The sequence below is a fragment of the Phocoena phocoena genome, chromosome 14, assembly GCF_963924675.1.
Source record: "Phocoena phocoena chromosome 14, mPhoPho1.1, whole genome shotgun sequence".
Classification (NCBI taxonomy): Eukaryota; Metazoa; Chordata; class Mammalia; order Artiodactyla; family Phocoenidae; genus Phocoena; species Phocoena phocoena.
This window is the reverse complement of record NC_089232.1, coordinates 36700371-36716970: the sequence shown is the minus strand read 5'-3', so window position 1 is coordinate 36716970 and position 16600 is coordinate 36700371. Positions and strand designations below refer to the sequence as shown.

The 16600-nt window shown below is 37.4% G+C and overlaps 1 protein-coding gene across 2 annotated transcripts in view; it reads right to left on the bottom strand.

Annotated features, from left to right (window-relative positions):
* VPS54 (VPS54 subunit of GARP complex) overlaps positions 1–16600 on the bottom strand; it is a 76689-nt gene that overhangs the window by 8700 nt on the left and 51389 nt on the right. For both annotated transcript variants that reach the window (XM_065890886.1, XM_065890887.1), the window contains exons 15-19: positions 9269–9332; positions 6679–6784; positions 5692–5779; positions 4998–5119; positions 4809–4889 (exon numbers count right to left, since the gene is read on the bottom strand). In XM_065890886.1, coding sequence (XP_065746958.1) covers positions 4809–4889; positions 4998–5119; positions 5692–5779; positions 6679–6784; positions 9269–9332 — 461 coding nt within the window. The remainder of the gene's footprint in view (positions 1–4808; positions 4890–4997; positions 5120–5691; positions 5780–6678; positions 6785–9268; positions 9333–16600) is intronic.

Sequence of the window (16600 nt, the reverse complement as noted above, 5' to 3'; positions counted from 1 at the left end):
CCCCTTATCTTAACTATCCCCCTGTCCTGGGTTGAATAATATCTTCTCCAAATTCATGTTCACTTAGAGCTTCATAAGGTCATAGTGGATTAGAGTGGGTCCTAAATCTACTGACTGGATTTTATAAAAGAAAGGAGAGGGAAATTTAGACACAGAGACACACAGAGGGAAGATGACCACGTGAAGACAGAGGCAGAGATTGAAGTGATGCATCTACAAGCCAAGTAATGCCAACAACTGATAGCAAGCACCTGAAGCTAGAAAGGGGCAGGGAAGGATTCTTAGAGCCTTCAGAGGGAGCATGGTCTAGGGACACTCTATCCTCCAGAACTACAAGAGAGTAAATTTTTGTGTTATAAGCCACTCAGTCTGTGGGAATCTGTTATGGCAGCCCCAGGAAACTAGCACACCCCCAAAACCTTCCTTCATCACTGCTTTCCCTCAAGATACTATCCTTTCCATCTGACCTTCACCACACGTTTCTCCAATCACTTAAACTTGATACTGTACTTCTTTATTCCACACTATATAAAAAAATCAACTAAAAATGGATCATGGACTTATATATAAAACCTAAAACAATAGTGCTTCTAGAAGAAAACACTGGAAATTATCTTTGTAACTTGGGTGACAAAAAGTTATTGGGATAAGACACAAGAAGCATGAATAATAAAAGAAAAAACTGATAAACCGGAGTTCACCAAAGTTAAAAACTGCTCTTTTTAAGACACTTAAGAAAATGAAAAGGTAAGCCATAGACTGGGAGAAAATAATTACTTGATAAAGAACTTGTATCTAGGATATATAAAGAACTCTTTTCTTAAAGAACTCTTAAAACTCAATAAGAAGATAACCCAATTTTTAAAATGAGCAAAACAAATTTGAACATTTTTCCAGAGAAAAAGTATGGATGGCAAAATAACACGTGAAAAGATACTCAACATATTCGTCATTATATAAATTAAAACCACAATGAGATATCACTCAATACAGACCTACTAGAAAACTAACATTAAAAAACAGAGAGACAATAGAAGGTGCTGGTGAAGATAAAGAGTACCTAGAGCTCTTGTACATCACAAGTAGAATATAAAATTGTATAGTCACTTTGGAAAATAATTTGGCAGTTTTACATTTCCATGCCACCATCAATATATTCCAAGGTATTTACACAAAAGAAATGAAAACACATGTCCACACAAAGATGTGCCCATGAATGTATATAGTGGCATTATTTATAACAGTCAGAAACTGGAGAAAACCCAAATATCTATCAATTGATGAATGGATAAACAAATAGTAGTACATCCATACAATCGATATCACTCTATAATAACAATGAACAAGCCATTAACACCTGCTATAACATCCATGAATTTCAAAAGTGCTGGGCTAAATGAAAGGAACCTGGGACAAAAGGTTACATTCTGTATAATTCCACGTATAGGATATTCTGCAAAAGGCAAAACTATATGGAAGAAAATCAGATCAGTGGTTGTCATGGTTTGGGGATGTCGGGAAAAGGATTAACTGCAAAAATGCCAACAGTGATGGAATTGTTCTATATCTTGATTGTGGTAGTTCTACTACATATACATGTTAACATCCATCAAATTATATACTTAGAAAGGATGAATTTTACTGGATGTAAATTATACCTCCATAAACTTGCCTTAAATTGCTTAGCTTTCCACTGATAGCAAAGCTTTCCACTATCTTTCCAACATATCTCCCACTCCTGGGTTTACCCACCCTAATACATTAGCTAAATGGAATTACTTACCTTTCTGATTATTAATAACAACAGCAAAAGCATTAGCAGTCAACATTTATTGGAACTGGCTATAGTCAGATACATGATAGAAGAAAAGTGCTCCACATATATTATCTCATAAATCTTCACTACAAGTTTATGAGGCTTTATTATTATCCTCATTTAGAGATAGGAACTGAGGCTTAAGGAGATTAATAATTTGCCCAAGGTTCTTCAGTGACTAATGTGTGACAAACAATGGAATTTGAATTTAGGTCTACCTGACTCCAAAACCCAACACTAAACTTCCTTCTTAGGATTCCTACCAACATGTCTGTTCATGCTGTTACCTCAGAGTATCTCTTTGTCTCAACTTCATTTGCTCTAATTGTATCTATCTTTCAAAGCAAAACTTATATGCATGCCTCATCCATAAAGCTTTCCCAGATCTCCCTCCCCAGCTAACAACCATCTCTTTCAAAACATTAAAAGCTCCAATAGCACTGAACCGATTCCTTACTTACGATACTTTAATCTACCTCCTGTTATAGTTATTGATATAATTATCCTACTACATATTTTACTATATGAGGACAAGATCAAAGGCTTCTTCACCCTTGTGTATCACTGTTAACCTAACACGATTTAACTCAATGAATGAATGAATGGTGGCTGGACATTAGTCTAGCCAGTAATACAATTATATGTTAATGTTTCACTCTACCCAAGGAAAGGTACCCTTGTTTATTAGCTTCTTATAATCAGCGTATATTTTATTACTGTGTTATTCTTCTTTCCCCAAATTAAATTCCTGATAAGAAAATGAAAAGCTAAAAATTGAGAGACTAACCCAAATCAAACACTGTCTGCTATTTTGGTGTGAATTAAGAACAGGGCCAAACTCCTGGGCAACCCATGGAAGCAAGTAGGGCAGGGAGTGAAAGAGAGACTTGATAATACAGGGAAAATGTAACATGTCAGGGTAACAGGAAAAGTCATCAGTGAGGAAGGTAGCAGAGAAAACGCTAAGTTGCAAACGTCTAGGCACACTCTTGACATTAAAAAAATGACATAAAAAATGGGGAGGGAGGTGTTTGAAATTTATAAAAAAGTTAAGAGACATAATAACCAAATGCAATATGTAATTTTGTTAGGTGTGATATAGTAGTGTGATTATATAAAAAAGTATCCCTCCCTAGTTTTTAGAAATATACACCCAAGTATTTAGGGATGAAATATTACAGTGCCTCAAATTAACTATAAAATATTTTAGCAAAAAAAGAAAAATGTTAATGACTGTTAAATATAGGTGATAAATATATGGGAAGCTCATTAAATAATTTTATTTTTCTTTACCAAAAAGAAAGAAAGAGAGAAAAAAGAATGCAATGAATTGTCACAGGAAAAAGTCTAGCCATAGTCCCAATTCTTGTTCATAGACTTTGGATGACCAACATGATAGAAAAAAGTCAAGGTTTTAAGAGTACCAGCACTTGTTTCGTTTTGCCTCATTCTATTCCCCAGCTTATTACTAGTTTCACTATTTAACATTTACCTTACTCTACATTATTAGGTGTTAAGTCCTCTGCCTTGTTAGATGATAAACTTCTTGAGGGTCACAGTGCATTATTCATTGACTTTTGGTACACAGAAGAATGTCATGTATCAAAAAGGAAACTTGTGGAATAGAACTGCTTTTGCATTTAGCTTGTACTTGGCAACCATGAAGAAAATAGAGAATTTCTAACCAATAATTTTTCTCCATACAAAACTAGAAACTTAGAAGGCATAACATAACATAGGTATGTTTGCACATAACTATAAATTCCTTACGCTTCTTAAAAGCATAAAACATCTATACTATATACTAACTACGTCAGAGGTTCTCAAAGTGTGGTGTGGGAACACCTGGGAGTCAGAGGCTCTTTCAGGGAATATGTGAGGTAAAAACCATTTTCATAATAATAATAATATTAGTATTATTCACTTGCAGTCTCTCATAATTGAATGGTGGGGATTTTTAGATGACCTGTGATGTCATTCTGAAGGCTAATCAAATATGTGTTTATGTATTGTGTTTTAAATTTTTTTTTAGTTTTAATTTCTAATATGGTACTTACTGATAAGTATATTTGCATTAAAAAAGCTCTTTGGGGTCCTCAATTATTCTTAAGAATATAAACGGGGTCCTATGATCAAAATGTTTGAGAACTTAACATTAAACAAATGCAATCTTGTTTTCTAATCACTCCTTCTCACTGTCAACTTCAAAGATTTGGGTGTGAATGGGCACCACTTTATCTTGCCTTTTTATAATTTTCATGTGCCTGCTGCTCTTGCCATCTCAGAATCTGAAGGATCCAAGTAGAAGGAAAAGCATATCAAAGGGTCTTGCTTTATAAGATTACTCTAAAAATACTCTGGGGCAAAAGTATAAACTAAATAAACCTTCAAACTTTCAAGGTATGAGATTTCTGCTTTCTCTCTAAGACATGTACTGAATAATTTAGGGAAAGGAAAGAGTGAGGGATAGGGCAAAAGTGACTAGGGCTGATTAAGTGACATTTTTCTGAAGATACCCTCCCAGTGCAATTAAGAATTTTTTGGAAAACAGTTCTCCTTTTAATGACCTATGTGGAATGGGAAGCAAGTAAGAAACAAATACTGAAATTGAGTATCTATGACGGAAATAAGAGAGCACCTCAGGCTCTGCCTTCTTGGTCTGGAAAATAAAATAACACACTTTACTACAAATAATTTAATGTTTATTTTCTCAGTTCTGTCTCTGGAAGGCTTTCAGACTAAAATATGCTTTGAAGGTACATAATTTTCAATGCAGCTAATATAAAATTACTTCTATATAGGGTTTCTATCATCCTTGAAATCATCTTCCCCCACCCCTACCCCCAAGTCCCTTAGGAAATGAATATCACCTATTTGGGTGATCTGAACATTTGAGTTTTTCCCTAAACCCAGAACAATTTTGATTTGTTAGACAACTGTGAAAAGTCACAACGCTTTCAAGCAAAGCCTAATAATTTCCGTAAATTATTACCTTAGATAACAGCTTGTCAAATAAGCTATCCATTATCGCCACAAGCTTAGCTGATATTTCAGCTATGTGGTCATGGTAGTCCTGTAATGAGAAACGTTATATTTTAAAGTCCCTGGGACACATCTAAAATACTTAACAATTACAGAGTTAAATTTATGAAACTCCAGTAGAAAATACATGGAAAGGTACCTTAGTGATATGATCAAAATGCCTAAGCATACTATACTGCTTAGGCTGCAGTCGAGCTTCAAAATGAGCCCTGATCACAGGAATGTAGTGCACGATTAACTGCAAACAGCGTGAAGAAAGAGCTGAAGATCCGGGAGGTAGATATATCATGGAGAAAAACAAAGGTATTAGCTGGTATTTAATTACCTATCAAATTATGTAAAAGATATCAATTAATTTTATATAGACCCCAGTTTATTACATAAATGAAGAACACAGTAACAGAAAGCAACATATTTCATATTTTTTGTTTAAGAAAATCAGTTGGTACTGAATGATGTAATGAATGATGCTGCTTTTCCAATGGACTCAAGTTGTGAGTAATACTGGCATGAGGAAGCTAACGGGACAACTGAGTCTCTTCTGACATTCAGATACCTTTCACCCCATATATACATACGTACTTCATACATATTACATTTTAACATTTTTTTACAATAGTGCAACTTTCTAGTAACTTATATTTATTGGAGTGAAAATTCCTCATAACATTTCTCCAGAAGTTATTTTTCAGTTATGGCAATACATAAGAAAGTGACATTGCTACTTTTAGAGGCTTTAGTTAGAGGCATAAAAACATCAGGTATAATGAAACATAAGTATAGTGACATCACTGTAATGCCTCAGCATGTGAATTAAATGCAAAAATCCATACCCAAATTTTTTGTAGTTATTGTTTTTAGTCCAACAACTTGCAGTGCACCAGCTCCAAGAACTAACTGGCAACTTCTTGAATTGAAGTACTAACAAAGGAAGAAAAAAAAAAACCCAACAATTTATTAAAAATTATTCTTTATATGCTGGCAATGTGTTAATTCTAAAAATACATTCCTCTTTCCTCTCATTGAAGGACCAAATGAGTTTTTCTACTAGGAGCAATTAGGATCTGTTTATGTAATGACAAAAAAAAAAAAAAAAAAAAGGCAAGGGGTGTTCCCAAATGATAATATTTACAGTCTGGTAGGGAAAAAGTTGAAAAATTCTAAAAATCAGTTGTTCAGAAATTAATCTTTAATTGGCATTCACAAAACTAGTTGTTTCAGTCATTCTAATTGGATAGTCCTACTTTCGAAAGGGTAACAAAATCTTTCTGGACTAAAATATGACAACTTAATTTTGGGACAGAATTAATTGATAGATTAGGTATTTGAAAAAAATAAAGCCTTTTCTCTAGGCTAGCAGTTTAAAATATCTGTTAATATGAAATGGCTGAATAATACTATCACCACAGTTTCATTTTACATCAATGGTTCTGAAATAATGATTTAAGAAAAATCTCTAACCTTAGTGAGATGAATTTTGTAAAGTTCAGTGAATTCCTTCCATGCACATTTGAAACCAGTCCAGGTTTTTTGACCTAAGTGGCCTCAGTCATGTTCAGCACCTAACGAACAAATCATCTCCTGTCTCCGATATCATTAACAACTCTACGGGTGTAATGAGGAATCACTAAATGTGGAGTGAGAAGGAAGCAGGTGGCCTCCTTCAAATAACATGTTGTGTTCAACCACAATCAAATGTCACAAAATTAATGTCTTAAAGATAGCTTAACCTCGAAATGTCTTAGAGTTGGAAGATTACTCATGCCCTAATGAATTACTTCTTCCAACTATTTTTTCCATAGGAGTGAAATCATACACACCTTCAATAAATCTGATAGACGAGTGAGCATGTCAGTAGTAACAGATGGGATATTATCCACACACTGGCAATATTCAAGGATAATTCTTATCAACAGCAATACGGTTCTACAAAAAAAGAAAGATGACCCAGTAGACACTCAAGACAAGAAAAATCAAACTGATTTGGCATATAAAAATCAATATTGATCTTGGTAACTGTTAAATTATGTGTTTTACCTATAAGTGCAACAGAGTAGGGACTTAGGGTAAGGCAACAGAAAATCCCTAGAGTGTAAAATTAAGGAGGCACTCAATTTCAGGGTTGTGCAACTACAAGGTAATCACTTGCATGACACTGAGAAAGGGTACCTCCTTAAATTCTGTGTTGTGAGCACATCACTCTCTGTGTGACAGTCACACTAAGATAAGTCTCTTCCATAAGGCAGGTATCCCATTCCTTGGCCAATTTAGAAACACTGAAAAAAGCTTAACCAGTGTTTCTGATTATGTAGTAGGTCCTCATAAATGTTGAATTAATGAAGGGAACCTAGTCTAGATTTTCTTAGTGAGATGAAAGATAAACTGTGGCTTCTAAGAACAATATACCTTCTAAGAAGTTTATTGGTAAATCACAAAAGCTTCTCCAAAGATGAGAAAGTTATCAGCTCATTATCAGGACATGTCATAAGCTGAAAAGAGGCACTCACTAGTGGGAGGTTAAATAAGGTTGAAACTAAGGGAGAAAGAGCCATTCATTACAGCACATCTAAATTCAACGAGATCCTCAGAAATGAGTGATCCATGTAAACTAATGTTTTATGAAAGTCTGAAGAGAGCAGTGATTCAAGAAGAAGAGTATCTAGCCTTTATAACAGCTTAGTTGTCAGACCATATATTACTCTCCATGCATAGCTCTAGAGTCTGCTTTACTGGGCAGGAGTCCATTGCTTATCTTTTGTAATTTTCTCTCTGAAGATATAATACTCCACTTTTAGCCAGGGAGTTCCGTTTTTTGGCAGAAGCCTCTTTGCCTAAAGAGCAAGAAAGCCAGATAGCTAGAGGGGACCATTTCCATCAAGCAAGGGAAGAGTAATAAGACACAGTCCTTCCTCAGTATCCACAGGGGATTGGTTCCAGGACATCACGTGGATACCAAAAACCATGCATGCTCAAGTCCTTTATATAAAATGGCGTAGTAAAGTCTTCCCTCTATATCCACGGGTTCTGCACCCTGGCTGGTTGGATGTGGAACCCATGGATATGGAGGGTCAACTGCAATGGGTAATTAAGGAAAGAAATCATGATTCGATTGAAGGACAAAGATTATAGGGAGGTTGAAAAAAGCTCTGTCCCACCAGAAATGGAAAAGAACTCCAGAGAAGAAAGGAATGGAAGCTTTACCTTACAATGGGTGCACTTCAGAGTTTTGGATAATATACAGGTTGAGAAAAAGCATAAATTCTATACACACTATTTGAGTGCTTATGAGCTGCTAAGAAAAATTAAAGTGGTAAGATATGATCCCCATCTTTGAGGAATTCAGAGACTAACCAGAAAGTGCCATGAGAGAGGCACAGAGAGTTACAAAGAGAGGATCATTCATTCTTCCTGGAAGGAATGGCTGTTTCAGAAAAGACTTACTTAGTGACAAGAAACAAAAAAGTGAAAAAGAATTCTGGTATAGATATTGGGAGCTAGATTTTTATTCTAATTATTCTGGCTCCATTTGGGTAATTTTATATTAACTACTTAAACTTCTAAGCTCCAATTCTCTTAACTGTAGAAAGGGAACAATAATCCCTGAAATGTCTATTGTACAACATGGTTGTAGAGATCAAATGAGATCATATATATGAAAATATTTAAACTATGAAGTGTTATTAAAATTAAAGTATGTGAAGATATTATCTTAACTACCTATTTAATAAAAGGCATATAGTACTAGACAAACAACACTGGAATTTATATTTTTCTTAGTTAACTTGAATTTGAAATACTGTTTTTAGTAAAAGACCTAATGACAAATGATGATAATGGAAATAACTACCAACAACTATCAACTTCTTGTTAGGTACTAGAACTGTGCTAGATTCTTTACATGAATTACCTGTTTAATTTCACAATAATTCTAAGTATAGTACTATTGTCCACATTTTGTTTTATAAATAAGGAAACTGAGGCACACAGAGTAACTTGCCCAAGGCCACAAAGTAACAGAGCTGCTGGGACTCAAACCGAAGCAGTCTGATTCACAACTTCAACTACTATGCTGTATACTACACACTAAAAAAGTTGCAGGAAAAAAAGAAAGAGCTTGAGACACTTATAACATCATGGAGCCACTACAGCACCCTTGGATTATGTACCTCTAGGTTCTTGTTACATGAGAAAAATCAACCAACCCCTTTTTTTGTTAAGCCAGTGTAGTCCTAATGGGTACAGAATACTACAAAATATAGAAAAATAAAAAGGAATCCATAAAATTTCTTTAAAATTCTTTGTAAGATTTACAATTGCTAATCCAAAATTTCTAATTCACATCAAGGGGTAACTAAAAGACATATGTTTTAAATACTTGATTCAACTAATGAAGAAAAACGTGTCACTCACCCGACAACAGCATACTGTTGTCCCTCGACAATGAGAACTTCAGCTGGTTTCCTTTCTTCTGTAGCTAGAGAGTAAAGTGAATAAAGAGACATGGGTAAAAGATGAAACAAAATATTGGATAAAAAATTTAAACTGGAAAAAACTGAAAATGTTCCTATTCAGGGCCTGAAACGATCTCATTTCTGCAAATAAATCTACTTGTTGGGAAACAATTCAGCACAAAGTAAATAAAGTATACTGCATTTGGAATCAGAGAAATCTGGATTTGAATTCTACTACTGCCAATTACTGGATGCAAGACTACGCCAATTACTTCTTTTGAATCTCAATATCTGTATCCATTAGACATGGACAACAATATCTACCTTTCAGTGTTGTTACTGAAAGAGATAATGCTTATGAACTGGCTATCCTCTAGGTCTGGCACATGGCAGATGATCGATAAGAAGTAAAGGAAAAAGAATGTTATTAGTTGGGAAAGGCAGAACTAGCATTTCAACTGGTTATCTTTTCTTTATTATAACCCTTAGAGTACAACTTAATTCCTAAATTCAATGGAGAGATTATGTATTACTTTTCAAGATTTTAATCCAAAAGTTACTTTATTTTCAGCATGTGGTATTTCTTATTATTAAAAAACAAAATTCAGCATATTGAGGTGAAAAGAACAGTGGACTGGATTACTGCCCTGAATCAGCCAAATTAAACAGATTACCATGCGCAAGTAAGTCATCATGCTTCCCTAAGCTTCAAATCCTTTTGTTCTAAGACATTAAATATCTACTTCCTCATCTCTTTCAAGGAAAGAAATTCAGTGTGATATAATTTCTAATCACAATTCACTCTGTATGTCAGATTAAGTTTTTTGAGGACAGGGGTTGTGTCTTAACCAATTCTCAATACTGCAGAGAAATGGCTTAGCACAGTAGTTAAGAGGAAGGGTCCTAAAGTCAGTCTGCCTGCAGTTGGATCCCAGCTCTACCACTTCCTAGCCAGGTAACCTTAGGCATGTTGCTTAACCTCTTTGTGCCTCAGTTTCCATATTTTTAAAAATGGGAATACTAACAGTGTCTAGCTCATGGATCTGTAAATGAGATAACAATGTAAAGTGCTTAGAAAAAACTGTCTAGCATCAGGTAAGCAGCAAATTAATATTAACTGCTATCCATTAAACTTCATCTCCCCAATGCGAAGCTAAGTAGCTAGTAACTCAATAAGTAGATGATGGATGCATGAATAATAACCAAGGATCCTTAACTCTGCATGAACTAGGAAAATGTTAATGGATTTCTAATAGCATATCCTTTCTTCTTTCTCAGAGGAAAACAAAAGACAAAAGCAGGGTATATGGGGGACGGCTTGAAGATGGCGGAAGAGTAAGACGCGGAGATCGCCTTCCTCCCCACGGATACACCAGAAATACATCTACACGTGGAACAACTCCTACAGAACACCTACTGAAGGCTGGCAGAAGATCTCAGACCTCCCAAAAGGCAAGAAACTCCCCACTTACCTGGGTAGGGCAAAAGAAAAAAAGAAAAAACAGAGACAAAAGAATAAGGACGGCACCTGCACCAGTGGGAGGGAGCTGTGAAGGAGGAAAAGTTTCCACACACTAGGAAGCCCCTTCGCGGGCGGAGACTGCGGGAGGCGGAGAGGGGAGCTTCGGGACCGCGGAGGAGTGCACAGCGACGGGTGCGGAGGGCAAAGCGGGGAGATTCCCGCACAGAGGATCGGCGCCGACCGGCACTCACCAGCCCGAGAGGCTTGTCTGCTCACCCGCCGGGGCGGGCGGGGCTGCGAGCTGAGGCTCGGTTTCGGTTTCGGTTTCGGACGGAGCGCAGGGAGAGGACTGGGGTTGGGGGCTTGAACATAGCCTGAAGGGATTAGTGCACCACGGCTAGCCGGGAGGGAGTCCAGGGAAAAAAAAGTCTGCCCCTGCCGAAGAGGCAAGAGACTTTTTCTTCCCCTCTTTGTTTCCTGGTGCGCGAGGAGAGGGGTTTAAGAGCGCTGCTTAAAGGAACTCCAGAGACGGGCACGAGCCGCGGCTAAAAGCGCGGACGCCAGAGACGGGCGGGAGACGCTAAGGCTGCTGCTGCCGCCACCAAGGGGCCTGTGTGCGAGCACAGGTCATTCTCCACACCCCTCTTCCGCGGAGCCTGTGCAGCCCGCCACTGCCAGGTTCCCGGGATCCACGGACAACTTACGCGGGAGAACGCACAGCGGGCCTCAAGCTGGTGCAACGTCACGCCGCCTCTGCCGCCGCAGGCCCGCCCCGCACGCAGTGCCCCTCCATCCCCCCCCCAACCCCCGGCCTGAGTGAGCCGGAGCCCCCGAATCAGCGGCTCCTTTAACCCCGTCCTGTCTGAGCAAAAAACAGACGCCCTCCAGCGACCTACACGCAGAGGCAGGGCCAAATCCAAAGCTGAGCTCCTGTGAGCTGTGAAAACAAAGACGAGAAAGGGAAATCTCTCCCAGCAGCCTCAGAAGCAGCGGATTAAAGCTCCACAATCAACTTGATATACCCTGCATCTGTGGAATACCTGAATAGACAAGGAATGATCCCAAATTGAAGAGGTGGACTTTAGGACCGAGATCTATGATTTTTTTCCCCTTTCCTCTTTTTGTGAATGTGTACGTGTATGCTTCTGTGTGAGATCTTGTCTGTATACTCTTGCTTCCACCATTTGTCCTAGGGCTCTATCCGTCCATGGTTTTTTTAAAGAACTTTTTTTCTTAATAATTAACTTTAATTGTAATAACTTTATTATACTTTACCTTCGTTCTTTCCTTCCTTCCTTCCTTCCATCCTTTAGACAACGAATCACCCCAAATTGAGGAGGTGGTCTCTGAGAGCAAGATTTATGATTTTTCCCCCTTTACCTCTTTTTGTGAGGGTGTATGTGTATGCTCCTGTGTAAGATTTTCTCTGTATAGCTTTGCTTCCAACATTTGTCCTAAGGTTCTATCCGTCCCTTTTTTTTAAAAAATAATTTTTTAATTCAATAACTATATTATACTTTATTTTATTTTTACTGTATCTTCTTTCTGGCTTTCTTCCTTCTTTCCCTCCTTCCTCCCTCCCTCCCTCCTTTCTTTCCTTCTTTGCTTCTTTCTTCTTTCCTTCCTTTCCTCCTTTCCTTCTTTCTTTCCTCATACTTCTACTAATTCTCTCTACTTTTTCTCCCTTTTATTCTGAGCCATGTGGATGAAAGGCTCTTGGTGCTCCAGCCAGGAGTCAGGGCTCTGCCTCTGAGGTAGGAGAGCCAACTTCAGGACACTGGTCAACAAGAGACCTCCCAGCTCCACATAATATTAAACGGCGGAAATCTCCAGAGACCTCCATCTTAGCACCAGCACCCAGCTTCACTCAACGACCAGCAAGCCACAGTGCTGGACAACCTATGCCAAACAACTAGCAAAACAGGAACACAACCCCACCCATTAGCACAGAGGCGGCCTAAAATCAAAATAAGGCCACAGACACCCCAAAACACACCACCAGACGTGAACCTGCCCACTAGAGAGACAAGATCCAGCCTCATCCACCAGAACACAGGCACTAGTCCCCTCCACCAGGAAGCCTACACAACCCACTGAAACAACCTTAGCCACTGGAGACAGACATCAAAAACAACGGGCACTACGAACCTGCAGCCTGCAAAAAGGAGACCCCAAACACAGTAAGATAAGCAAAATGAGAAGACAGAAAAACACACAGCAGATGAAGGAGCAAGATAAAAATGCACCAGACCTAACAAATGAAGAGGAAATAGGTAGTCTACCTGAAAAAGAATTCAGAATAATGATAGTAAGGATGATCCGAAATCTTGGAAATAGAATGGACAAAATGCAAGAAACAGTTAACAAGGACCTAGAAGAAATAAAGATGAAACAAGCAACGATGAACAACGCAATAAATGAAATTAAAAATACTCTAGAAGGGATCAATAGCAGAATAACTGAGGCAGAAGAACGGATAAGTGACCTGGAAGATAAAGTAGTAGAAATAACTACTGCAGAGCAGAATAAAGAAAAAAGAATGAAAAGAACTGAGGACAGTCTCAGAGACCTCTGGGACAACATTAAATGCACCAACATTCGAATTCTAGGGGTTCCAGAAGAAGAAGAGAAAAAGAAAGGGACTGAGAAAATATTTGAAGAGATTATAGTTGAAAACTTCCCTAATATGGGAAAGGAAATAGTTAGTCAAGTCCAGGAAGCACAGAGAGTCCCATACAGGATAAATACAAGGAGAAATACGCCAAGACACATATTAAACAAACTGTCAAAAATTAAATACAAAGAAAGCATATTAAAAGCAGCAAGGGAAAAACAACAAATAACACACATGGGAATCCCCATAAGGTTAACAGCTGATCTCTCAGCAGAAACCCTACAAGCCAGAAGGGAGTGGCAGGACATACTGAAAGTGATGAAGGAGAAAAACCTGCAACCAAGACTACTCTACCCAGCAAGGATCTCATTCAGATTTGATGGAGAAATTAAAACCTTTACAGACAAGCAAAAGCTGAGAGAGTTCAGCACCACCAAACCAGCTTTACAACAAATGCTAAAGGAACTTCTCTAGACAAGAAACACAAGAGAAGGAAAAGACCTATAATAACGAACCCAAAACAATTTAGAAAATGGGAATAGGAACATACATATCGATAATTACCTTAAATGTAAATGGACTAAATGCTCCCACCAAAAGACACAGATTGGCTGAATGGATACGAAAACAAGACCCTTATATATGCTGTCTACAAGAGACCCACTTCAGACCTAGAGACACATACAGACTGAAAGTAAGGGGATGGAAAAAGATATTCCATGCAAATGGAAACCAAAAGAAAGCTGGAGTGGCAATTCTCATATCAGACAAAATAGACTTTAAAATAAGGACTATTAAAAGAGACAAAGAAGGACACTACATAATGATCAAGGGATCGATCCAAGAAGAAGATGTAACAATTGTAAATATTTATGCACCCAATATAGGAGCACCTCAATACATAAGGCAAATACTAACAGCCATAAAAGGGGATATCGACAGTAACATATTCATAGTAGGGGACTCTAACACCCCACTTTCACCCATGGACAGATCATCCAAAATGAAAATAAATAAGGAAACACAAGCTTTAAATGATACATTAAACAAGATGGACTTAATTGATATTTATAGGACACTCCATCCAAAAACAACAGAATACACATTTTTCTCAAGTGCTCATGGAACATTCTCCAGGATAGATCATATCTTGGGTCACAAATCAAGCCTTGGTAAATTTAAGAAAATTGAAATTTTATCAAGTATCTTTTCTGACCACAACGCCATGAGACTAGATATCAATTACAGGAAAAGATCTGTAAAAAATACAAACACATGGAGGCTAAACAATACACTACTTAATAATGAAGTGATCACTGAAGAAATCAAAGAGGAAATAAAAAAATACCTAGAAATAAATGACAGTGGAGACACAACGACCCAAAACCTATGGGATGCAGCAAAAGCAGTTCTAAGATGGAAGTTTATAGCAATACAAGCCCACCTTAAGAAGCAGGAAACATCTCGAATAAACAACCTAACCTTGCACCTCAAGCAATTAGAGAAAGAAGAACAAAAAAACCCCAAAGCTAGCAGAAGGAAAGAAATCATAAAAATCAGATCAGAAATAAATGAAAAAGAAATGAAGGAAATGACAGCAAAGATCAATAACACTAAAAGCTGGTTCTTTGAGAAGATAAACAAAATAGATAAACCACTAGCCAGACTCATCAAGAAAAAAAGGGAGAAGACTCAAATCAATAGAATTAGAAATGAAAAAGGAGAAGTAACAACTGACACTGCAGAAATACAAAAGATCATGAGAGATTACTACAAGCAACTCTATGCCAATAAAATGGACAATCTGGAAGAAATGGACAAATACTTAGAAATGCACAACCTGCCAAGACTGAATCAGGAAGAAATAGAAAATATGAACAGAGCAATCGCAAGCACTGAAATTGAAACTGTGATTAAAAACCTTCCAACAAACAAAAGCCCAGGACCAGATGGCTTCACAGGTGAATTCTATCAAACGTTTAGAGAAGAGCTAACACCTGTCCTTCTCAAACTCTTCCAAAATATAGCAGAGGGAGGAACACTCCCAAATTCCTTCTACGGGGCCACCATCACCTTGATACCAAAACCAGACAAGGATGTCACAAAGAAAGAAAACTACAGGCCAATATCACTGATGAGCATAGATGCAAAAATCCTCAACAAAACACTAGCAAACAGAATCCAACAGCACATTAAAAGGATCATACACCATGATCAAGTGGGGTTTATTCCAGGAATGCAAGGATTCTTCAATATACGCAAATCTATCATTCTGATAAACCATATTAACAAATTGAAGGAGAAAAACCATATGATTATCTCAATAGATGCAGAGAAAGCTTTCGACAAAATTCAATACCCATTTATGATAAAAACCCTGCAGAAAGTAGGCATAGAGGGAACTTTCCTCAACATAATAAAGGCCATATATGACAAGCCCACAGCAAACATCATCCTCAATGGTGAAAAACTGAAAGCATTTCCACTAAGATCAGGAACAAGACAAGGTTGCCCACTCTCACCACTCTTATTCAACATAGTTTTGGAAGTTTTAGCCACAGCAATCAGAGAAGTAAAGGAAATAAAAGGAATCCAAATCAGAAAAGAAGAAGTAAAGCTGTCACTGTTTGCAGCTGACATGATACTATACATAGAGAATCCTAAAGATGCTACCAGAAAACTACTAGAGCTAATCAATGAATTTGGTAAAGTAGCAGGATACAAAATTAATGCACAGAAATCTCTGGCATTCCTATATACTAATGATGAAAAATCTGAAAGTGAAATCAAGAACACACTCCCATTTACCATTGCAACAAAAAGAATAAAATATCTAGGAATAAACCTACCTAAGGATACGAAAGACCTGTATGCAGAAAATTATAAGACACTGATGAAAGAAATTAAAGATGATACAAATAGATGGAGAGATATACCATGTTCTTGGATGGGAAGAATCAACATTATGAAAATGACTCTACTACCCAAAGCAATCTACAGATTCAATGCAATCCCTATCAAACTACCACTGGCATTTTTCACAGAACTAGGTCAAAAAATTTCGCAATTTGTATGGAAACACAAAAGACCCCGAATAGCCAAAGCAATCTTGAGAACGAAAAAAGGAGCTGGAGGAATCAGGCTCCCTGACTTCAGACTATACTACAAAGCTACAGTAATCAAGACAGTATGGTACTGGCACAAAAACAGAAAGA